Consider the following 22,902-nt stretch of genomic DNA (forward strand, 5'->3'; position numbering starts at 1 on the left):
CAAGGGCCTCTGGGCTTGACAAGAGTGGATAACGTGCACCTAATTGCATACTGCTGTTTAATTTTTTTTCTCCCCCAAATTGCCCTAGTATTCAAGTAACTATACAAGAAATTAGCTCCCTCACTTTCAGCTACAAACTTTAATAGTACGTGTTGTACAAAATGTGCGACTGCATTTTTGAACATGGCCTAAGTTTTGATGTGGTGACTCCTCCCACTACAGAGATTCACGCATCCCTGAGCCCCCTGCCGGTCACAAATGGAAGGAGGTTCGCCATGACAACACGGTGACGTGGCTGGCCAGCTGGACTGAGAATGTGCAGGGCTCGTTCAAATACGTGATGCTCAATGCCAACTCCAAACTGAAGGTACCGGCCAGTTCACAGTGGGGTCCAACCATTCACAGAACAGGGGAGTTAATCAGGGTACACCGGACTGAACCATTGCGATGAGAGGTTGTTATATAAGGTTGTCGTGGGCCCCTGTCGGAAAACATGGGGGTCAACATGGGGGAACTGGTGTGTTGTGTTTGTGGTCGTGCGCGTGTGTGAGCGAATGGCGAGCATCGTGAACATTAACACATGGAAAAAGCACGGACGAGAGCCCTTCAGTTTGGACGAGATTTGAAAGACACGGCGTGAGAGGTGAGGCGGATGGGTTCAGGGTCAAGATGTGCTAATCGCAGCGTGGCCCTCAATTTGCCTCCAGGCCGCGATTCGCTGTTTACCACCTACCGCTCAGGCCCGGCCCGTGCGCCGCTGGAGTGGCCGGGGTTCAACAAGAGGGCAGACCGAAACGAGGAAGCAATTTATTCCCCGGCGTTCTCAACAATGACACGTAGCGCAGGGCTTTTATCCCCGTCTCAGTTTATTTATTTGCTCTATTTCCGCAGTTAGCTTCCGCCTTTTTCCCAATCCGTCTGTGAGGCCCGGCGATAAAAGGCTGGGTTTGCCCCGTGTTTTTTTGTGTCCTTGGGGGGCGGTGGGTTTGGTCTCCGCAGGCGAACGCGCGCCGACAGTAATTAAGCGACGTTATTAAATCAGCTGAATAAGTTTCTCGTTGAGTGACTGAGCGGGCGGATGTGTGGGCAGGGTCGGGATCCGGGATGTCCCTGTCCTTTGGCTCCGAGCTGTGTAAGGACAGTACAGGAAATAATCTATCCATCTCTTTCCTTCCTCTTCCCTCTATCGCTCCTTCTGTCCTCCTCCCTATCTCTCCTCCCTCCTCACTGTATCTCTCTTCCCAGTATCAACGTGGGATTTACTAAACGGCCACAATGGGTCAAAATAATTATGTCACTTTAAATTTTTGTCCTCCTCGTCCTTTCCGCTGTTGAATTTTGCTGTGATACGGTGTGAAGCTTTAGCTGCCTCACCTTTATTTACTTATCTGTAAATTCAAGTTTTATTTTTCTTGTGGTTCCCCCGCTACTAGTGCCTGGTTGCACCTTACCCATTTCTTGTTAGCATGCCATATTTTTTCGGACCCGTTTTATGAGTGCTGCCTACCACAGAAGTGTAATTGAGGGCATTTAATTGTTGTTGACTGCGTAAATAGGAACAGTCTTAGCAAATCGGTTGTTAATGTGTCTGTATTTGCAACCACAGTACATGGAACAGTTTTGCTCTGCGAATGTTTCCTTAGTGAATCCGGCCCTCAGTCTCACCCTCTCACCGTCTCCTTCTCTTCGAACCCCTCTCCTCTCTTCCGCTCTTCTCATTACCACCCTCTCTGTCCAGCTCTTCGGTGCGTCCCCCAGCTTTATTTGTAAAGGTTAAGTTATTCCGCAGTTGTTTCCTTGACGATACTCTGGCAACAGAAGGTAATGAGGCGCGGGCTAATTAAAGGGCCTGTGGCGATGTCGCCGTCTCCCTAATAAACACGCGGACCTGGCGGCACGGGTGCGCGCCGATCCCTCGCCCGCCTGCAAAAACGGCAGAGCCGTCACGTAACCCCCGGGGAGAGGGGTCTCTGGCAGCCATTTTATTTTATGTTGTATGTACAAATCCCACTGAGATACAAATTTTCTTTTCAAAGGCCAGCCACCAAACAAAGAGTCTTAATGATTTCACAGGTGCCTGTGTACTTTTAGTCTGGGGTTTTAACCAGAGAACGAGTGTGTTCCCCCCGGGTAGGGCCGTCGGCTGCGAAGAGCTCCAACACATTACCGCTTCACGGTCAAAATAGCTCTTGCGCCTTATTTGCTGTCTTGGAAGAAAGGCTGTAATTGGGCGCTGTCCTCCCACATCAACTAGAGAGCAGCGTTCTGTGTTTTGGGAAATCGGAGGACAATTTTTTGGAAATTAAAGCTTTATGGCTCTCCGGTGCCCAATGGCGAAGCTAATTCTGAAATGTTACTAGTCAAGAGGCAATGTGTGTATGTGGGAGAATTTAGTTTTTTCAATTAGGCTTTTTGCTTTTTCTTTTTTTCCCTTTCTGAGCCTGTCCTTGAAGCACTTAGAGGTAGTGCCATACCCTTGTATGTTGAACATGACAGTTTAGCTTGCTGAGACATCTCCCATAATGTGCTTAACATTGCTTCCTCATCCATAGCTATATAGTAAGTGTGTGGTTGTAACAGCTGAACAGAAATGTTTTGGTTTGTTTGTGTCACAGTGTTTCTGACTGTGCACAGTTGAAGCATGTAGACAGGCTAATTGGGGTGCTTTTATGACTAACCAGGAGCACTTTGAGCTATAAAATTAATCCGTTCATACATACATTGTCTGTTTATATAGCGCATAGTCACTAAGTTAAAAGGGTCAAAAACAGTAAGTACAATAAATAGATACGTAGGACAGTAATACAGAACCGAAGGGAATAGAGCATTCCACAGTGAGGGAGCAGCCACAGAAAAAGCTCTGTTAACAAACTTATGAAGATGGGTCTTTGGGGTGGTGAGTAGAGTGCCAGTATTCGATGAACTGGGTGTGCGAGGGGGAGTTAGCAGATGTGTGAGCTAGAGAGGGACCAGGTCATTGAAAGCTTTGTAGGTTAGCAAAATAAATTTTGTAATTGATAAGTCCCTTGATGGGAAGCCGTTATTGGTTTTTTTAAAGTGGATGTGATGTGTTGCTCGGATGTGTTGACATTTAGTCAGTAGGGAGGCCTTAGAGAAGGGACTTACAGAAGTCAAGATTGAAGGTAACAAAAGCATGAATTAAGCATTCAGCAGTGGAGGTGGATAGTGAAGGACGAAGGCGAGCAATATTTCTAAGGTGGAAAAATTATGTTTTGACCAGATTATTGACATGAGGCTGAAAAGAGAGCAGAGGATCCAGAATGACTCCTAGGTTACAAACAGCCTTTGAGGCTTGAACTGAGAAACGGTCAATGTTTAAAGTGATGTGGTTGAGTTTGGATAGCTGGGAATTGTTTTCAATTAGTAGAATTTGTTTTGTCGATATTTGACTGAAGGAAATAGGTGGTCATCCAGTGCTTTAAATATCTGAGGCAACTGAGCAGTGATGGAGGAGTGAGATTGGAAGGAGAAGTGCTGACTTAAATCTGTGTATCATCTGCTAAACAGTGGGAACCAAGACCATGCCTTCAAATGATCTCACCAAGTGGTAGTGTGTAGATCAGAAAAGGCAGTGGTCCCAGCACTGAGCCCTGGGGCATGCCCTGGGTGACGGGGGCCAGGGGCGATTTGAAGGAATCCAGATTAACAATGTCCTCTCTCTCTGTGGCCCGATCATAGGGTAGCCTATTCAGTCTGCTGTGTCTTGGGCATAATTGTCAAGTTAAATTTTCTTTCTTCCTCTTTCTGTCATTCTCTCTTTGTGTCTTTCATGTTCTCTGTGGCATGTCAGGGTGAGAAAGACTGGGAGAAGTATGAGGTGGCCAGGAGACTGAAGAGCTGTGTGGACCAGATCAGGGCCCAGTACAAGCAGGACCTCAAGTCCAAACAGATGAGCATACGCCAGAGAGCCGTGGCCCTCTACTTCATCGACAAGGTGAGAAGGCAGGACTTCCTGTCTCTGACGGCCCTCCCACCCAGCAGTTCATTGGTTCAGCCAGGGGAGTGGATAGCGGGAAGAGTTCAGGCAGGTTATTACTAATGGCCAATTTGGTTCCTTACAGTGGCTGGAGTTATTTGACTCACTTAGCTAAAGATGAATTCTCTGACTGAAAGGACCCAAGTGCATTCTACGATCCTTCAGCCTGTGTAGCAAGCTAACTTATGTGCACTGATGTTAACACATTTTAAGCCCCACTTCTCACTTTAGCTCAATTTAACATGTTTGAATGGTAAAAGACAAAATTAGCCATGGGTTAATTTGATTCTCCTGACTTTGATAGCAAATTGTTCAGACGTTCTTAAATCCCTTGGTAAAACGCGGTTCAGCCAAGTTTAACGCAATTTTGAAAATATCCTCTATTGTTAATGACATTTTATTAATATAAAATGATGAATGAACAGAGCACTGTAGAAGATTTACATGGTATGGTATATTGTGATATCTTTATTATTAAATGCGTGAAATACATCTCATTCCACTAAATTGTGTTTAATTAAAAGAGACTATAGTTGACAGTATCAGGGAGCTTGCGGCAGTATGAATAAATGTACTACAATGTAATTAACGCGCAAAATACAAATAATATGCAATGAAAATATGTTATTGAACCATATTTTGTCCGTTTGACAAGGATTTTAATGTATTGAACATCGGAAACTTATTAATACATTTATTTGGGGGTGGGTCTTTATATTGTGGATCACATGGTTTCATTTCCATTTGTGCAGAGGGAAAAAAAAGAATGTGTAAAAATTCAGCAGCTGTGCATTGAAATGGGAAGGCTACTGAGCAAGCAGATTGGCCCTCATTTGCAAAAGCCTCGACCGTGTCTTTCAGTATGCTCACAGATTCTTTTGCTGACGACGTTAACAGAATCCTCAGTTCACCTTTCTTTCAGTTCATGAGAAGACGCACTGAATCGTTCACAGTTTGGGGGCGTATACGTTCAATGACTTCGCACCAATGAGATTTTTTATAAAACCTCGCTCAGAGGCATCTTTCCCTTCTAGGGTCAATAAAGTAAACCGAACTGATCTGTTTTTCTGTCTGTTCGGCCTCGACAAACAATACAATCATGACTAAATGAACAGATTTTTACATTGAGTTGATGCAGTTGAGGTAATTAATCTTAAACATTTGTTGAAAAAGAACAAATTGTTTGTAAGCAACCCACCACTAAAAGTTACACCCTTTCCTCCAGGGATCTCAAACTCAAACCATAGAGGGCCACAATGACTGCTGTTTATCACATGCAAGTCCTTAATTTAAGCCACCGTAACTAAGAAAGGAAATTACAAAACCTTGCAGATACTGTAGCCTTTAAGGATATTAGTTCAAGATCCCTGCTTTTACAAACCATACACTGGCCATTCCACAGTTTTAACATAATTATATTCATATAATAATATATTGTATGGCACCTTTCTTACATTTGTAAAGAACACAGAATAACAGAACACAGAAAAATGGGCACAGAATAAAAAAATGAGCAAAGAATTAAGACCGAGATGTACCCTATGTGGCACACCACCAGGATTTACATACAGGATTTAAAGCTCCACAATTGTATGCCTTGTCTGGGTATATGTCAGGCCACATTTTTTAATAAGGAGAGGGATGCAGATGGGCACAGTAAGCCTCTCACTAACGGGTGTGATATGAATTCAGGGGCTTGTGAAGTTGAGAATCCCCCTGTTTGAGGTGAAGTCATATCCAAGAGGTGACCTACCCTACCGTCCCCGTCCCACACAGCTGGCCCTCAGGGCGGGGAACGAGAAGGAGGAGGGCGAGACGGCGGACACAGTGGGCTGCTGCTCCCTGCGGGTGGAGCACATCGCGCTGCACCCGAAGCTGGACGGAGAGGAGAACGTGGTGGAGTTCGACTTCCTGGGTAAAGACTGCATCCGCTACTACAACAAGGTCCCCGTCACAAAGAGGGTAAGGAGGGGACGCCATGCTAACGTCTGGTTAACACCTTTACAGTGTTGTGTTTACATTACATTACAGGCATTTAGCAGACGCTCTTATCCAGAGCGACTTACACAACTTTTACATAGCATTTTACATTGTATCCATTTATACAGCTGGATACATACTGAAGCAATTTCGGTTAAGTACCTTGCTCAAGGGTACAACGGCAGTGTCCTACCCGGGAATCAAACCTGTGACTTTTCGGTTACAAGCCCAGTTCCTTACCCACTGTGCTACACTCCGTCCTCGTTTACGTTTGTGCTGGCTCCTCTTAGCGATGTAAGAAGGGTGGGCAGAATGAGTGTGTATGCATGGGTAAGGCAAATGGGTTTCCAGACTGGGCCTTTTTAGGATGTGAGGAGCTGATTGGATATAATGAAGCTGTGTCATGTGCGCGGAGTGGAGATGGTATATGCTGACATGGTGTGTGTGGTGAGGAGGTGGTATAGGCTAACGATGTGGAGTGTGGTGAGGATGTGATGGTGTATGGTAGTGATGGAAGAGATTTCATGAAACCAAAAATGGAAGGGGCTACTATAGGGTATCAGTGAGGCCTCTGGTGCATTCTGATTAATTTAATTAATTTGCACATGACACAAATGGCTGTTGCAGTTGGGGTGGGATTACAGATTCATATTAGCCTTTGACCACATACTCTGGGGCAATACGTTGTGCCCTGTGTCTGTTTAACAGACAAAGACACTGTCAATAAAATTAGTTTAAGGCTAGAGCTTTTAAATTGTTCAGTTACAAACAGAAGAGATACACATGGCAACTCTTATCTGCTCCTACCAGTGTGTGTTATTGTCTGCCGCGCCATGTTTGTCTGTCTATCGATGTCACACACACACACAGACACACACACACAGTGACGGCAAATAAACACGTGTAGTAGCCTCAAGGTTAATCAACTTAGCTAACATTGGCTAAACCAAACTAGCACTCTCCTCTCTGTCTCATCAGTGACACGATATGTAAACGAAACTGACCAGCCTTGATAGCCCACGGAAGGCCTGACGTGTGAGCTGCTGGCAAGCCTGGAGTTTGGGGAAACTAGTTTGCTAGTTGTTTTCTTTTCTCTCCGGGGTAATGAACGATGCAAGTCTGAAACACATTTTGACAGCCCGCAAGTTCAGGAAGCGATCGTCACGTCGGTGCGGGTTCATTTTGTTCATTTCAAGCGTCTTGTCTGGTGCTCAGTATGCACAGAGCCCATATCGCAAGGGGACAATGAACAGAATATCCAGCTATTCCCAATGGTGCAGTGTGGTAAAAACAAAACTTGAAAAAAATGAATACTGCTCTTATACTTTTTTGTGCTATCGAAGTAGCTGGCTGAGTTTATGATGGTAGATGGCTAAATAGCCGGCAGCTGGCTCAATTTCAGAACTCTGGTTCAAAACAAGGCAGAGATTGACAGCTCACTGTAGCCCCACTCAATATGAGGTTCATGAAACCTCGTTCTCCCATTACTAGTTGAGGAGATGTGTAAACCGTGAGCGCTGTGACTCGGGAACAGGGTAAATACTTAAACGCTCCCCTTTGACTGAAGCCCTCTCCGGCGAAACTTGGAACCGACCCGTGCCACAAACCCAGACAGAACTAATCAGCTGCCATTTAAACCTAGACACAACTAATCAGCGGCTCCACTGAGACTGGCTGGTTTAGCAGGGTGATGAGCTGTGGAGAAGGGCTGTTCATTAGCCATGGCTGCGAGGTGACTGGAGATTAACGTTATTTATAAGATCCTTTCTTCGGGGAGAGGAATTGCCACGTTCCTCCGAGAAGAATAATGGGGAGGAAATAACTAACAAAAAAAAAAAACATTTCTGGGACAGAGATGGGGGGGAAAAAATGTTTCCGTCTGACAGCCAGTCGACTCCCTTTGTTGTTATTTTGGCCTAAGGTTTAATTGTTATTCAAATTAGACTATTTAAAAACAGCCCATCAAGTGAAATTAATTAGTTCTCTGAATATTTTATCGGGTTGATTTTGGAGTGAAAGAAAAACACAACTTCTTGGAAATGTCAGATATAATTGAGAGAATATTCTCCCTCCTTCACGAGCTGAATAAATAGCAATTGGAGCCTTGGGTCTCCAAATTAAACGAGTGGGTCACGTGACTAGCTGTTGATTAATTTGCTAACTGGCTTGTGGTTATTCAGTGGTGTGTGTGTGTGGGGTTAGACGCTGGTGTGTGTTTAGTCACTGGTACGCAGCGTGGGTTTCGTCTTCGTTAAGTTAGGTTAGTCAGGGGTGTGGGGTTACTCACTGGTACTGTGTATGTGGAGAGTCATGGAAATACGGTCGGTTACAGATTGGTCTCTATTACTCAGCCACTGATATATGCCTTATTAGTGTGTGATCAGTCACTGCAGTATGTGGCAGTTTATTGTGGCACGATCATTTGTGTGTGGTTACAGTGTGTGGTAAGTCATTTGGGTGTGATTTAAGTCACTGGCATGTGTGGTTAGTCTGCCATCAGCAGATTAAGCCTAAATAATGAAAGATTTGCATTCATGAGATTTGTGCATGCATAGGTTTCCGACATTCCAAATCCGCCAGGAACGAGATGCGAGCAGTCGTGTTGAATCTGGGCCTGATCCCGTTCTAAGTTTTCGCCCAGTGACTGTGGCTGCAGTCCATTTAACGGCCACTTCATAAATGCAGGCTGCGTAGCTCTGTCTTGCTTTTCACAGTTTCCCTGCCGCACTTTTTAAATAGGTAATGCTGAAGTGGCTTAAATGTCATCTCTATAAGCGGAAAGCCAGCCAAATTATGTCTCTCCACTCCAGTTCAGAACTGCCCACCATAAACCTCCACTTCTGTACCCACAAGTGCTCGCATGGTTTAAACACTCTTTTCTGCAGCTTTTTTTTTCTTTTCTCTGAAAAGCCATATTTTTCTATTCATTCAAGCACCTATTTTCTCAGAATATGAACTGCTGGTTTATATCCTGGTTTTTCAGCTACTTTTTCATAAGGAGCACAGTGGCGCATAGACCATTTTCCTCTTACCATTTATGAAATTATTTACAGATGAGTAGCATATTTGCATGTATATAAACAAGGTAACTATATTCATTCTTGAAATATGCTTTAGCTATTGCTAATTATCTGTCACTGGTAGCAGGTATGCTGACATTTTTATTTATTTGCTTTTCAGTGATTGAGATGCCAGAAGTTATTGCTGAAGAAATTTCTAAGTTAGAAAGTTCTAATTCTGTCCACTGATGGAATTGATTTCAAATATGTCCCAAGAATAGAAAAAATTGAGCAAATGACACCAAATGTAGATCTGCGTTCTTTTTTTTTTTTATATTTGAGACACACATTACATTTATTAAAGTGAATTGAGCAGCCAACCCACATCTTTCCCTTTAGGCAGCTATGTTTTCATTCATATAGTTTATTTGGCAGGGACAATGCAAGCTAACATAGTACCACTTCAACTCGTTACAAACAAGTTGATGTAACTGATGTACCGCATACAGAGATTATAGCTATTGCTAGTTTCCAACTCCTGTCTGTGCAGTAGACTGTCAGGAAAGCTCATGCTGAAAGCTTGAGTGACAGTTGGGTGATGCAGAAACCGGTTTAAACCGGTATAGTTATGTAATTGCAGTAAATAGTCTGTGCTCCTGGTAAATTAAAATGTGTTCCAGACCAGGAAAAACCCATTTGGGCCAATCAGGAGGCAGCACCTGACAGATTTTTTCTGCACTTTAAATTTCTATTTTTTTTTTTCTCCTTTTATGTTTAATTATTCAAATTGGACTATTTAGAGGCAACGGTTCAGGTACAATTAATTACTTCCCTGAATAATTTATCCAGCGCATTTGGACAGAAATGAAATCAAAATTTCTCTGAAATGTCAAATATAATTGAGAGAATCTTTTCTCTCTTTTCCCCGTCCCGTTTGTTGATGGAATGAAATTCAGTCACAAGAAAAGAGAGTGTGTTGTGGTTTGTCGTGTGTAATTAAAAAAAAAAAAAAACCTGAGAATCCACAGGCCCAGGACACATCAGAGCAGGTCTGCAGGCCAGTAGGTATCACGTGCCAGTGCAAGGGTGGGATTCGGAGTGTGTTTCCCTCTGGAATGAACTGACCCCCCCATTTTTGCACGCCAGGCGGTAACGAAAGTGTTTCTCTCTTTTAATTCCAGGTATTCAAAAACCTGAAGCTTTTCATGGACAACAAACAAGGAGGTGATGACCTGTTCGACTGTCTGAACGTGAGTCGGGACCCAGAGCGTTTCTGTGCTCACTTTGTTCGGTCAGAAAACGTGTGTGTTGTACACGTATGTATGTGTATATCTTGGCATCGCTCTTGTATGGAGTATTATGTACCTGCATGTTTGCTATCGTCTATCCACCTTAAATGTGTGCACCTACGCACACACCCCGCGTACGCTTTGTGTGCACACTGTACACACACACTGCGCGAGCACTCTGTACGGTGTGTATCTGAGGCGCTCTCACTCTCTCTCTCATGGGTCTACATCCCATTACAGTCTGTATCCAATTATCTCCTTGGTTCCGGGACCGCAGGCCAGGTACTCCGTTTCCCAACCGAGTGTCACTTCTCCGGGTCCCGATCGATACGGACAGAGCAAGTGCTATCGCTAGGGTCCAGAAGGGCCGCCGGTCCGATACCGGCCGCGCTCGATCGGAACTGTCACGGATCGGGGTGGGCGGTGGGGGTGGGGGTGGATGGGGTGGATGGGGTGGAGGGGTGGTGGTGGTTAACCATATTGGGCTCAGTCTTTGAAAGATAAGAACCGCTCCCGTAGAAACACACACACTAATACCGCCATCCTACCCAACTACCCTGCCCCCCCCCCCACTGGACCCAGCACTGCTCTGATCGATTGGGGGACCAGGGGAAAGGATTTCGCTTTACAAGCCCGTGAGCACGAAAGGATTAGCGGTGGCATCCGTGGGCGGTGGGGGGGGGATTTTAATGGGCTGCTCAGCCGAGCGGGCGGGTCGAACCCCGGCTGTCAGCCACGATCTAAGTAGGGGGAGATCAAGGAGCGCCCATGCGCCTCATTAGAATGCCACTCGAACCCACTCCTTTAGGTGCCTGGCTCTGAATGCATGTGTGTGTGTGTGCCAATGAGTGAGTGTGTGTGTGTGTGCCAGCGAGTGAGAGTGTGTGTGTGTGTGTGTGTGTGTATGCCAGCGAGTGAGCGTGTGTGTAAGTGTGTGTGTGTGTGTGTGAGTGAGTGAGTGAGTATGCGTGTGTGAATATGCATGCCTGTGTCTGCCAGCGAGCAAGTGAGCGAGTGTGCACGTGCGTGCATGCATGCGCATATGTGTGCACCAGCGATTGAGCGTGTGTGTGTGTGTGCGCGCGCGTGCGTGTGTGAGAGCGAGTGTGTGTGAGTATACGTGCTTGTGTCTGTGCGAGCGTGTGCGTCCAAGTGAGCATGTGTGTGAGTGTGTGCCTGTGTGTGTGTGCTCGCGCACACGCGCATGTGAGTGTGTGAGCACTTGTGTATGTGTGTGTGCCCGTGCCTGCGCCCGGTGCTGTGGACCGTTAGCAACGGCTACGGGACAGTGCATCTGTGGTAAAGAGGAGGGTGGGCCATATTGAAATAAGTAATGGTTGCAAGATATGGAAAGGCCCTGCCGGCACTGTCGCTTTGAGTTATTCATTCAAATCAGACTGTAGAAAGTACTGCCATAAGCTCTTAATCCTCCACCTGGTCCAAATAATAATAATAACAACAACTATGGAAATTGTCCTTTTTTCCTATTTTTTTGTATTCTGCTACAACTGAGTGAGGGAAACTGTGTGCACAAGTACCACAGTGCCATCTAGTGGCTATGCAGTGTTTTAGCTCTCTCTTTCAGTGTTGTGTTCTTTCTGCATTGTATTGACAAATTAAGGCATCCTATTTTTTTTAAGTGTAGTTTTGTGATGCTGTCTACTCCTGTCTTTCCTCATAATCAAATGGCCTCTTCATCAGGTCAATCCATCCAGGTCAATCCAATCCTCTGTTGTTTTTTTCCTCCAAATTTCAACTGTCCAGACTTCCGTGCTGAATAAGTACCTTACCTCACTAATGGCTGGCCTGACTGCCAAGGTTTTTCGAACGTACAACGCCTCTATCACCCTGCAGGAGCAACTGAAGGAGCTGTCCAACAGTGAGTATTACACCACATATACCATCATCTGTTTTTTATCTAATGAATATACCTGTACATATACTGTCATCAGCTCTACAGTCACGACCATTATCCTTGCACATGTATCATAACCATTTCTACACCAAGTCGTATAAGCCTGTTAATGTATCATTATCACTCTATAGGAACAGCTGAGAGCTGAGATAGCGGGCTACGTTAAGCTTCAGCTTTGAGGCTTCAGCTTAATCCACACGCCATCATCCCTCCTCACACATTGTCTTATAAAACTATGTACATACGTGAGCATCGTTCCTGCAGAATCTCCTCCTACCCTCCTCCCTTTTTCCTCCATCCATCCATCCGTCTCACCGCAGTGTCAGACAACGAGGCGGAGAAGCTCCTGTCGTACAACAGGGCCAACCGCGCGGTTGCAGTTCTCTGCAACCACCAGCGGGCGCCGCCAAAGACCTTCGAACAGTCCATGGCCAACCTGCAGGCCAAGGTGAGACGCTGGAAGAGAAGTTCAGTCGTTTTCTTATCACTGAACTGAAATGGACTTGTTAGCTGTTTCTTTCTCTTCAGTTCTTAGCATTAATTTCATAAATCCACAGTTTATATTGGAACGTATTTTTTTTTGCAGGAGGAACCAACTTCAGTGACATCCTAAAAGTGTTCCTAACAAAAGTTGATAAAAAATCTGCAAAGGAGGCAGAAGAAATGATCTCTCTTAGTTTGCAGTGCCACGTTCCCCTTCTCACGCTCTCTCAGATTGACGGATTGCCAGTCTCATATTTGCGCCCTGATTGCTCTCGCTTTTCTTGCCGCAGATTGACAGTAGGAAGGAGCAGTTGGGCCTGGCCAAGTCAGAGCTGAAGCAGGCCAAGAAGGAGCTCAAGACCAGCTCGGACAGCAAGCTGCAGGCGTGAGTGGCCTGAAAGGGAGCCGGGCGTGGGAGGTGGCAAGCTGTGCTCGCGGGGGCGGGGGGGGGGGCGCACGTCAGACAGGAAGTGCTGTGTGGGATGCGACGCCCCTCGTGGTTAAAATCCTCACGGGGCAGGGAGGGCGCGGCGAGACGCCCGTCCTCAGGCAGGCGTGTGCGTGCGTGCGTGCGTGCGTGCGCTCGTGTCCGTGCCCGCGCTCGGCGTGTGATTTGGTGCGTGTCTGTGCGTTTCAGCACTCTGGAGAAGAAGAAGAAGGCGGTCCAGCGCTGTGAGGAGCAGCTGCTGAAGATGGAGATCCAGGCCACAGATCGGGAGGAAAACAAGCAGATCGCCCTGGGCACCTCCAAACTGAACTACCTAGACCCCCGCATCAGCGTTGCCTGGTACCTCTCTCTCTCTCACACACACGGATATACAAGTGCTTGCTTGCATGCACACATCTTTACTTACGTACACACATGCTCAAACCTGTTGACCCCCCGCCCACACACACGCACTCAGACAAACACATACATATGTGCAAGTGCATGCACATCTTTTCTCTTATATACACATTCTCATTTCTATTGCCACCTTCCCAAGACACACACACAAACACATTAACACATTAACACATTCCCTTGCTCATATATACAAATGTTCACCTAACTATTCCTGCACACACTCACGCATTCACACTCGCTCGCTCCTCCTGTTCATGTTTGTTGTCTCTGCACATCACCGCTGCCTGATGTCTTTTGTAATCCTGAGATGTCTGTCTGAGCAGGAGGGCGCTGTTCTAATCTCCACCCGGGTGGCTGTTTTTAATCCCCCTTCCCTCATCCTTTCCTCCAGGTGCAAGAACATGGAGGTGCCCTTGGAGAAAATCTACAACAAAACTCAGAGGGAAAAGTTTGCCTGGGCCATCGACATGACGGAACTGGACTTCTTTTTCTGAGAACGCCGGCTCTTCGACTTCAACCGCAGCAAAAGACCGCTTTCGAATTTATGAATGAATGAATTTGCTTTTAAGAATTCGTTTGTTGAACATTTCACACATGTATATGTTCTGCCTACCCTGTTCAGACCCTCCATTTTGTATTTTTACTGCTGTTGGCACTTTTTTTGGAACTTTTTAAAAGAAGTATTTTTCACGCCGAGGTAAAATGTAATGCAACGGTTGAGCTACGTTTTATATTTTTGAATTAAACTTGAATAAAGGCCGTAAAGGTGCGAAAGTGTTAATTCTTCGCGGAACGGCGGCGTCGGCGGGATCAGTCGGCAGGTGGCTGAGGCTACGCAAGCGAGCCTTTGTAAACAGACTCTTCTCCGCGGCGGCGGAAGCTTTTTTTTAAACGGAACGGGTAATTTGAGTGCCCTGTGAACACAGTCACTGCGAGAGCGTATTTCGACTTCATTAAGCTCTGCGGTGTGTCTACAAGAGCGTGCGCGCGAGGTGGCAGAGTGTCGGGGGCGGGGTGGGGGGGGTTGGGGGGGTCGGCTGCAATTAAGGAGAAGAGTTGATTAAACTAACAGCTTAATTATAGCAGGAGAGGATAAATGTCACTGATGCTGAGGCGGTTCAAGTTACCGTTTAGTGGCAGCCCTGTAATCCCAAGCAGAAGAGTGGTGGATGGACTTATTTTATAGCTGAGTTTGTTTCAAAATGAATGCATTTTACTAGTGAGGGGCAGAAGGCTTTGTGAACCCCTAGATTGGTGGAGGGGTCAAACTTCTCCCCGATTCGCTGGTTCAAACTAAATGTTTTACTGTGGAGGCTGAAGAGCAAGGTCTTGATTTGTTCAGATTAGTGAGCGATTGACAGCATGTGTGGTTCCACCTATCCAGGAGCTTTTTTTAAATGGTGTTTTCTCATGACACAGTGTTTTTAAAATGTGTTTCCTGTCACCTTTGCTGTACAGAGACAGATGGGAACAGCACTACAGTTGTATGGCTTGTTTTACAGGGAATTAGGCATGCGTTTTTAAATGTGATTTTACATCTTGGGATATTGAGTTTATCTGTAGGTCCCTGTTGGACTCTAGGGGGCAGCATGCCATCAGCTTGTATTCCATGAGTTAAGATGACCTTGAAATGAACTCTCTGGCATCAGGGAGAACATTGGTGCTTCCTGGAGTCTCACCTGTGAGGGTGCACTTTACTGCCCTACTCGGGTAGACAGATGGGGAATTTATGCTTCATTTTTAAATAAAGTTCAAAGTTTAAATTTCAAATAAAAGATGAAAAAATAGAAGTTAACTATCCAGTCTAAATGGAGGTTTAAGCTTATTGTGTTGAAACGGTCAGGAGCATAATGAATTGCCATGCAAGTAGGTAAATGGCCACAGATTAAATGTCATTTAGATTAATTCTGTGGTCAGTTTAGTTTTGTTTCTATTTTAAAATGTCCCAATAATATGTTGGTGCTCTTGAATCCACCCCAAATTTTTCTACATGACAACTGTCGGATATCTAGTTTTTAGATGATCGCCTTTGAGTAACGGACAATATAATTTGATCGTAGGAATATATCTGTTTCCTCGCTGTCCCCTCTCCCCACTCCCCACTCCTTAAATGTGAAAGGAACATCCTTGGGGCAGGTAGTCGCGCTGTGGGGTGTTTTTCTTCCTCTCTGTGTGACGAGCATAAAAAGTGTCCTCGAAGTGTCTCTCCTTGTAATACTTTATTACTTGAAGGCACACCTGTTTGGGGTGGGAGAATCCGTGGCTACAGTTACGCAAAGAACATGTTCCTTTTCATTTTAAGTTTGAATGCAATCTGTGACATTCAGTTGAAATCACTGAATGAAAATCTTAATGTCTATATAGATAATGGTTGTTGATGTTTTTGGAGCGGTTCCAGTTTCAAATGGAAACCAGTGCAGTGCAATTTGGTTTTGTCGCATGGAAATTATTTTCCTGAACGTGAAGATTACAGCTGGCCAGATTTGACAATCATTTGTCTATGAAATATCACCTCAGTTGTAAGAAGCAGAAAATTACTTCCTAACATATTCATATTTGTTCTCATTATAAAGACCGTAAGACAAATTTTTTGATGATACAGTGCATAGCCCTGCTTCCAACAACATAAGGCCTCTTTATTGTGTAAATTGTAAATGTATTAGTTTCACACAAAACAGTCCCTGCCTGACCCTCCTCCCACACCTCACCCATTTGCACAGCCTTTCTTTTTTAAAGTTAGTCTACCTTCATCTTTAGACACTGCATACTTGTAACTTAAATATCTTCCTTTTAATCTGGTTGCAAGTTGTACATTTTGCAAATGTTGATCCATCAGGTTGCGCTGCCTGTCAACAAGTTCAGCAGTTTAATTGATAACTTTGATTCAATTAAATCCATTAAATGTATTTTACATGTTGGACAAGTGAGGCGTTTTACCTGTTGATCTACTTCATGAACCACGTTCGGTATGCAGACTGCCGAACGCCAAGCGGGGATGTTAGTGTTTAAATTAAACATTTTATTTAATCCTCCCTTCCCCAACAGAACCGTGAGAAGTGCCCTTCAGTGAAATCGTGAGGAAAGTCTTTCCTTTACAAAGTCTCAACCCTGGGTTCACAGATATGTATGAACTGTACGTGCAGACAACAGGAACGACGACGGGTTTTGTAGGAAATTGCTTTATTAGAACAAAATGGAGCAGGTTGGAATGGTGTCCACTTGGCATAGTTAGTGCTGTTAGTCTCACTGGGTTCCAACTCCAGTGTTGGTAATTAGACTTCCCGAGATTGTAAACTTCTGTAGAATACCTAGTCGGACAAAAAACTAAAACTCAATTTACAGTTAATACATCAGTTCGCTGGCCATTATTACAAGAGTAAATATATAAAAATACATTACACACACGTTAAACCAAAATAAAAAACCACACTACTTGTATAGCACTCTGGGAAAATCGGTAGCTCTCGTTGAATGTCTTTGCCATCAGTGACTGAGAAAAGTTTCTCATTCCACCTGAAATGAGAAAGTAAGTTTTTAATCCATTTTACATTAAAGGAGCTATATTTCATGCAGACAATGTTAAAAAAATGACATCCACAGTGCTTGCAGAAAGATGCAGCGTATTTCTTTCCTCAAAACAGTCTGTAAATTCCTCTTTTAAATGTCTGTATGTGATGTCAGATACTGGGGTTACCGCCTCCAACAACGTTCCTAAGCCAGTAGCACTCCCATCTTTTTCTCATGAATAAAATGCACAGCCAGTTAGTTACAGTGAAAAAATGGCTGACTACGTAGTAAGCACAGGGCTACACGAGACAGCCAGCTTACCCCAACCAGCACTAGACTGATAAAGCTTGTGGAATAATGAGGGACCATCGGTCAGTGGAGGAAGCTGAGGCAGTTAAAAGGGCTGAAAAGTGACAGTGAGCTACCCTTCTCAACAGCTAAGCGAGCAGGACTGTAATGTAATTTGTTGCAGCTTTGAGGCACTTCTCTCCGGTGTAGTGCAGAGAGAGAGACCCCCTATATAAGATTTCCCAAGCCTACAGCACTGGGATCGGTAGAGATCCAGGTGTTCTACGACTGGTCGCTTACCTTCATGATGACCCTTGACCCTCCTTGACAGCGTTTTCTCCCTCAGTCTCCTCCACGCCCGCCTGGGTCATGAGGTCGGCGATGTTCTTCTCCAGGTCATCGATGCGAGTGCTCATCTCATCGAGTATCTCCGTTAAGGAAAGAGGTGGTTACCCATGATGCCCTGCAGCTATGACGTCCCTCAGTCCGCCTTAAGACAGACAGAACCACAGCACCTGACCAGGTTAGGGTCCATATTCACAAAGAATCTCAGAGAAGGCCTGCATATCTAGCATTAGTTTGCTGCTGTCCTACGAGAGCTTCAGGGCAAATCCTAGATCAGTGCTCGTATACCCCTTTCACACCCCAAAACCGGAGTTGACTCGGGATATTGAACACCGATTCAACCAGAGTTCATTCACACCACACTATGGTCACAGGTAAGTACCGGGTCCTCGCAGTTTACACAAGACCCGGGTCCGCTAGATTACTTCTGCACGTCACTGTTGAACGATGCTGTTGCGTTTCAATGTCATTAAAAGCAGACAAAGCTAGCTTGAAGTCCATTTTCCCCCAGCATAATAAAACTAATTCAGTAGCCAGCCGGAGAATACAATATAGTTTGTTAATACAATTCCTGAATAGATTGCCCAGTGATGTGTTTCAAATCTTGCAAATAATTTTATGCAAAAACTGTCACAAAAAGTTTAAGTATTGCTATTAAATTATCGTTACATATTTACCTGATAGCTAGATTCACACAAAAAGAAGATTGCTCAGTTATCTGAATAGATGTCATCCCCCCCCCTTCATTAATCCATAAATACTGATTTTCAGACCCTAAATTAGACCCTCAGAGGCAGAGGACCTATGTATGCCATTAGCACAAACATCAAAAGATTTTGCATTCTTTCAAAGCTGATAGCAGGACCGAGTATTCCTCAATAAAGCCAATACAAGTGGTCCCCAAAGAAATTTAGGGTCTGAAAATCAGTATTTTCTGATTAATCAGGGAAAAAAACACATATCTGATGAACTATAAACTTCTACTTAGCTGATGGACCTAAGTAGTGAATTATCTAAAAGTATATGAATGCACGTTTCATTAACAGCCATTTAATCGCAATGAACGGTGTGCTTGGGGTCTGAAACCATCTTGTATATCCTCTGTTGTAGTGAGAGCTTTCCAGGGAAAGGATATTTCTCCCGATAATCTGGTCCGACATGGTCTGGAACTTGTCCTGCATCTGCTGGAGCAGCGTCTGAACCTAAAACAGAGAAGAGGAGGGGAAACGGCGTTGATCAAAGTCACCTGACCACCCAGCTCTCTGATGGTTCTCCTTCAACCCCACAAACTGTCAGCCGCGTTTCAGTTCGGATGAGCGATCAATAAACTGGAACTGACTGATGTATTAAGTAAAATGCTGATCTGACAACACTTGGTTCCCGTTCTTGAACCTTTGTAAAAGAAATGTGTGACTAGAGAGATGTTTGCACGAACGGGAACAAACAGGTATCTGTATTTTTTCCAACTGATTTCTGTTGATTGTGGACCTTTAAAATGAGCGATGCAGACTGTTTAGACATAAAATCTTAATGGAAACCCTAATCAGTCTTAATCATTTAATGGTGTTAACCCCCCTGAATAATTCAACAAGTTTCATTGAGACCAATCCCCTGAATGGGAGAGGAAACATTAACAAAAACCACGGTGAAGCTTAAAGTAATTAGCCTACCTACATTATTTTTGTATTGATGTAAACAAGAACAAAGCAATTCATCAGATTAATGTAATGAGATGTTAAATCTATAATTGTACGGTACTAACCGCTCAATTAGTTAAATAGATTAAAATTGAAATAACTGCTGCAGAAACCGACTACTGTTACTGTGCCAGAGTCCCCGGGATTGCGGTTGATATAAACAGAGGGCGCTGATGTGGGCTGATAAGTTTGTCAACACACAACACTTGCACGCACACGCCATGGATACCATGAATAATGGACTGCTGTGTAGGCGTGCAGCTAGATTCTGATCTCGTCGAGGCAAAGACCCCTGACAAATGCAGGGTTTCCACCAGCAACACGACGCCGAAACCATGGTTACTGGAGCACAAGTGCAAAGTACAGAGATCGAAAATGCAGCTAGAACACCCACGCAATGCAAAACCTGATGAAACAGGAATACCGAGTTAGCTCTACATAGTTACACGATTTGCAAGATTTAACATTTAACTGAGGTATAGCTTGCATAAAATGATACATTCAGCTACTCCACATATCCACGATCATATACTTCCTACCAGAATGCTATCTGCATAGCAGTTTCTCGTGTAGAGCCAATACTTGCATACTTTTGAAGTAGGGAATTGGACGTTAGCGTTTGTGACAGCTTTGCGTTCCATTACTAAACGTCGCGTTTCGCCACCTATCATTGGAACAACATTCAATAGCATGTACAAGTTGCAATAATAGCCATCCCCTACACCATGCCTATGTTACAGAGCGAACTGCCTGATCATACATGGACTGTAAAGCTGAATCACTGTGTTCACTTGTTTTCCTTCATTGACACCGGGCGTCTGTTAGTTCAGTTTACAAAATGTGCTTAACGTCAGGGTCCATGACAAGCTAGCTAGCTAGTATGTACGTAATGTAGCTGCTGAGTTAACCAGCGATCATAACTGAGCTGCACAGACTTATTGCCGGAAAATGGGCGAATCGCCTTTCTGCTAACGTTGGTTTGTTTGTTAGCTGGGTCGTGCGGTCAAGCCACCAACCTAACGACTAATCACAGGGACTATTCAAGGCCCGCACCATAACTACAGCGGCTAAACATTGAAACTAGCAAGCTAGCGAGCTACAAAAGGAGATAGCTAATGTTAACCAACGTAGATAGTCAGGATGCAAACACTCACCACGGCGGTCAGGTTTTGTACAGATTTTGGATCCGTTTCTGACATTGTTCTCCCTCTTTTGCGCTAATTTGTATAATCTGCGTTGGGTTATGATGACTGTTTGTTTCGTGGGACAAAAGCTAATAAACCAAATTCACTAACGTTACCAATCAGTCGTTTCTATCGCCGCTCCAGAAAACACCAGCTTTTTCTTATTCGGTTGAATTTACACTCGGTGCATACCGCCACCTACCGCAACGGAGTACGCCGTGCTAATGTCAAGAAACAGACACTTGGGAGTCATATCCTCCCCACCGAACCAGTTTGGTATACAAATGCCAAACTATTTGCTATCTATTCTGCCTTCAGCTTTCATGTTTGTCCTCCCTTTTTCTCACATAATGTGCACAGTAAGTCAGCATATGGCCAACTGTTTCTGGTGGCACAGTGTAGACAGCTTGCCCCTCTTACGTTTCCCGATCCTGAATAATGAGTGGATTAGCCTCATATGACCTTGTCATTATTACCTTATCTTTCTGTGTTTCCCTTTGATGGCCACACTCACAAGCGATGACTGGATATTAAATACATTCTGTACATTTTTCTCCCCCACCCACTTCTGAAATCCAAACTGACAGCTGCTCTGAGAACTTAAACCTCACTCATCCCATAAAAAGTTACTCTCTCCACCCTCATTGCCCATTCAGCTAAAATACCAACACATTGCCCTTCACCCCCATATTTACTTGTACCCAACAAAACCAAAAAATTATGCCCATCACGTGAAGTCTATAAAGTGCTGCATGAACCTCGATGACTAGGGCCTACCTGCATGGAACTATGGCAGACAAACTTTCCAAGGCAGCCAGAGGCTGAGCATATTAGCATGCCTTCCGCTCTGACTTCTTCAGCCCACTGCAGTGCTAAAATGGTAGCTGCTGTTTCTGCTGTGTGGATGGACAAAATTATCTGACAGACCCCTAAATACTACTGCTTCAAAAACAGACATAGCCTTCCCTGATCCTACTTTCACTGACTCTGGGTCCTTGGCACCATCTCTTTAAATGGGAAGAAATGCATACAATTCCTGGTCAATGCACCTTCATTGCCACCCCCTAATATATGCAATTTACTCCCTGGTTTCGTCCATGAACAACATGACTGCAGTGAATTTTTAGAAACAGCCTGTGATAGTGCCAGTCATAGTCGAATACTGACATAATCTGTGCAGTAAATTGTCATCACAATCGACCTATCTGTCCATCCAATCAAGACCTGAGGCAAATTACATGAAAGTTTTGCCGTATCTGCGTGAAGGGTGTCTTCAGCATCTTCCATCACTGACGCAAAAACACAATTAATCATAATATTAAAACAAGGAGAGGACCAATACTACATAAGGGTGCAATTCTCCACCACATTCAGCGCAGAAAGCTCAACGCCAGCCCAAACTGTACGGAAAGAAGAAGAACAAAACGTTGTACAACCCCAATGTCACTCAAGCTTTATTAGCAGGCGCTCTCGCCACAATGTATCCTATATGCTTTCTCAATGCCAAAACATACGGTTTTGTAACAAGAACCCAGAAACAGGAATTGAAAGTGAAAGCTTTCCAGACATTTGAGTTTTTGTAGTAAGCCAGTGTGCGTGTGTGTGCGCGCACGATGTGTGAATATGTATTTCTAACTAGATTGTTGCATACAGTGAGTTGACGTAATATTTTTACCATAAAGGTTCATGGGGAAAAAGCTCAAGCTAATAATTACTCAAGATATAAAAGCACCCATTTTGACAGGTTTTTTTTTTTTTTTGGGGGGGGGGGGGTGATAACATTCAGCACTGCTGCTATCCGTCGGTTGTAGAATCGTAGAAGTAGACGTCAAAAACGCTTTCATCTGAAAATGATACAGTAACATTTAAAATTCCCTGTATCATCAGGTCTTTTCATGAACATACACCCGTGATACTGCATACACATTGGGATTACTTCTCTTCATATTATTTGTTTGCGCAACCAGTTCTTTCAGTGGAATTCCTGGGATAATCGGTCCCAATCAGAGACAAACGCACAAACTGTTCGTTAAGTAACTGCAGTTGAAAATAGGAAGCATATTTTGCTGACTAATTCTGAAACGGAACTTAAAATCGCATATACTTTGGCTTTGGAATAATGGTATTTCTTTAAATTATCTTGGTAGTTAAATTATTATTATTATTATTATTATTATTATTATTATTATTATTATTATTATTATTATTATTATCGAATGTTTTGTTGTTATGATTAGATATGGATACGAGTACGACACAAGAACCGCCTCAAGTGTGCCTGTGACGTACTGTAGCCTACTGTACCGTAGTAGCTCAGTTGGCATAGGAATGTGCGTCTGAAACGAGGTAAGATTTGCTTCTCAAAAAACTT

The 22,902-nt window shown here is 44.2% G+C and overlaps 3 protein-coding genes across 8 annotated transcripts in view; 2 read left to right on the top strand and 1 right to left on the bottom strand.

Annotated features, from left to right (window-relative positions):
- Positions 1–14,284, top strand: part of zgc:173742 (DNA topoisomerase 1) — a 566,006-nt gene extending 551,722 nt beyond the window's left edge. For all 5 annotated transcript variants that reach the window (XM_064335501.1, XM_064335499.1, XM_064335500.1 and 2 more), the window contains 9 exons: positions 223–367; positions 3,812–3,955; positions 5,774–5,959; positions 10,158–10,226; positions 12,030–12,144; positions 12,501–12,628; positions 12,954–13,048; positions 13,301–13,450; positions 13,902–14,284. In XM_064335501.1, coding sequence (XP_064191571.1) covers positions 223–367; positions 3,812–3,955; positions 5,774–5,959; positions 10,158–10,226; positions 12,030–12,144; positions 12,501–12,628; positions 12,954–13,048; positions 13,301–13,450; positions 13,902–14,004 — 1,135 coding nt within the window. In that variant the 3' untranslated portion in view covers positions 14,005–14,284. The remainder of the gene's footprint in view (positions 1–222; positions 368–3,811; positions 3,956–5,773; positions 5,960–10,157; positions 10,227–12,029; positions 12,145–12,500; positions 12,629–12,953; positions 13,049–13,300; positions 13,451–13,901) is intronic.
- A 2,389-nt stretch (positions 14,285–16,673) lies between these two features.
- On the bottom strand, positions 16,674–20,706 carry hsbp1b (heat shock factor binding protein 1b). Its single transcript, XM_064335506.1, has 4 exons — positions 20,502–20,706; positions 18,786–18,852; positions 17,606–17,729; positions 16,674–17,023 (listed from the first exon to the last, which is right to left on the bottom strand). The coding sequence occupies exons 1-3, from the start codon at positions 20,544–20,546 to the stop codon at positions 17,608–17,610; spliced, it is 234 nt and encodes a 77-aa protein (XP_064191576.1). The 5' UTR covers positions 20,547–20,706; the 3' UTR covers positions 16,674–17,023; positions 17,606–17,607.
- A 2,052-nt stretch (positions 20,707–22,758) lies between these two features.
- The window catches only part of si:dkey-246g23.2 (solute carrier family 66 member 2), a 57,899-nt gene continuing 57,755 nt past the window's right edge, over positions 22,759–22,902 (top strand). Inside the window, exon 1 of one of the 2 annotated variants that reach the window (XM_064335486.1) lies at positions 22,759–22,877. The gene's annotated coding sequence lies outside the window, so the exon portion shown is untranslated. The remainder of the gene's footprint in view (positions 22,878–22,902) is intronic. The other variant, XM_064335487.1, reaches the window with a different exon arrangement.

Source organism: Anguilla rostrata, chromosome 5 (assembly GCF_018555375.3).
Source record: "Anguilla rostrata isolate EN2019 chromosome 5, ASM1855537v3, whole genome shotgun sequence".
Classification (NCBI taxonomy): Eukaryota; Metazoa; Chordata; class Actinopteri; order Anguilliformes; family Anguillidae; genus Anguilla; species Anguilla rostrata.

Excerpts from the sequence above, each read along its gene's own strand:
- hsbp1b (XM_064335506.1), bottom strand. The coding sequence starts at position 20,546 with ATGTCAGAAACGGATCCAAAATCTGTACAAAACCTGACCGCCGTG. Across the intron at positions 18,853-20,501 it reads TACAAAACCTGACCGCCGTG|GTTCAGACGCTGCTCCAGCA; the intron begins GTGAGTGTTTGC and ends TCTCTGTTTTAG. Across the intron at positions 17,730-18,785 it reads GGACCAGATTATCGGGAGAA|TCGATGAGATGAGCACTCGC; the intron begins ATATCCTTTCCC and ends TAACGGAGATAC.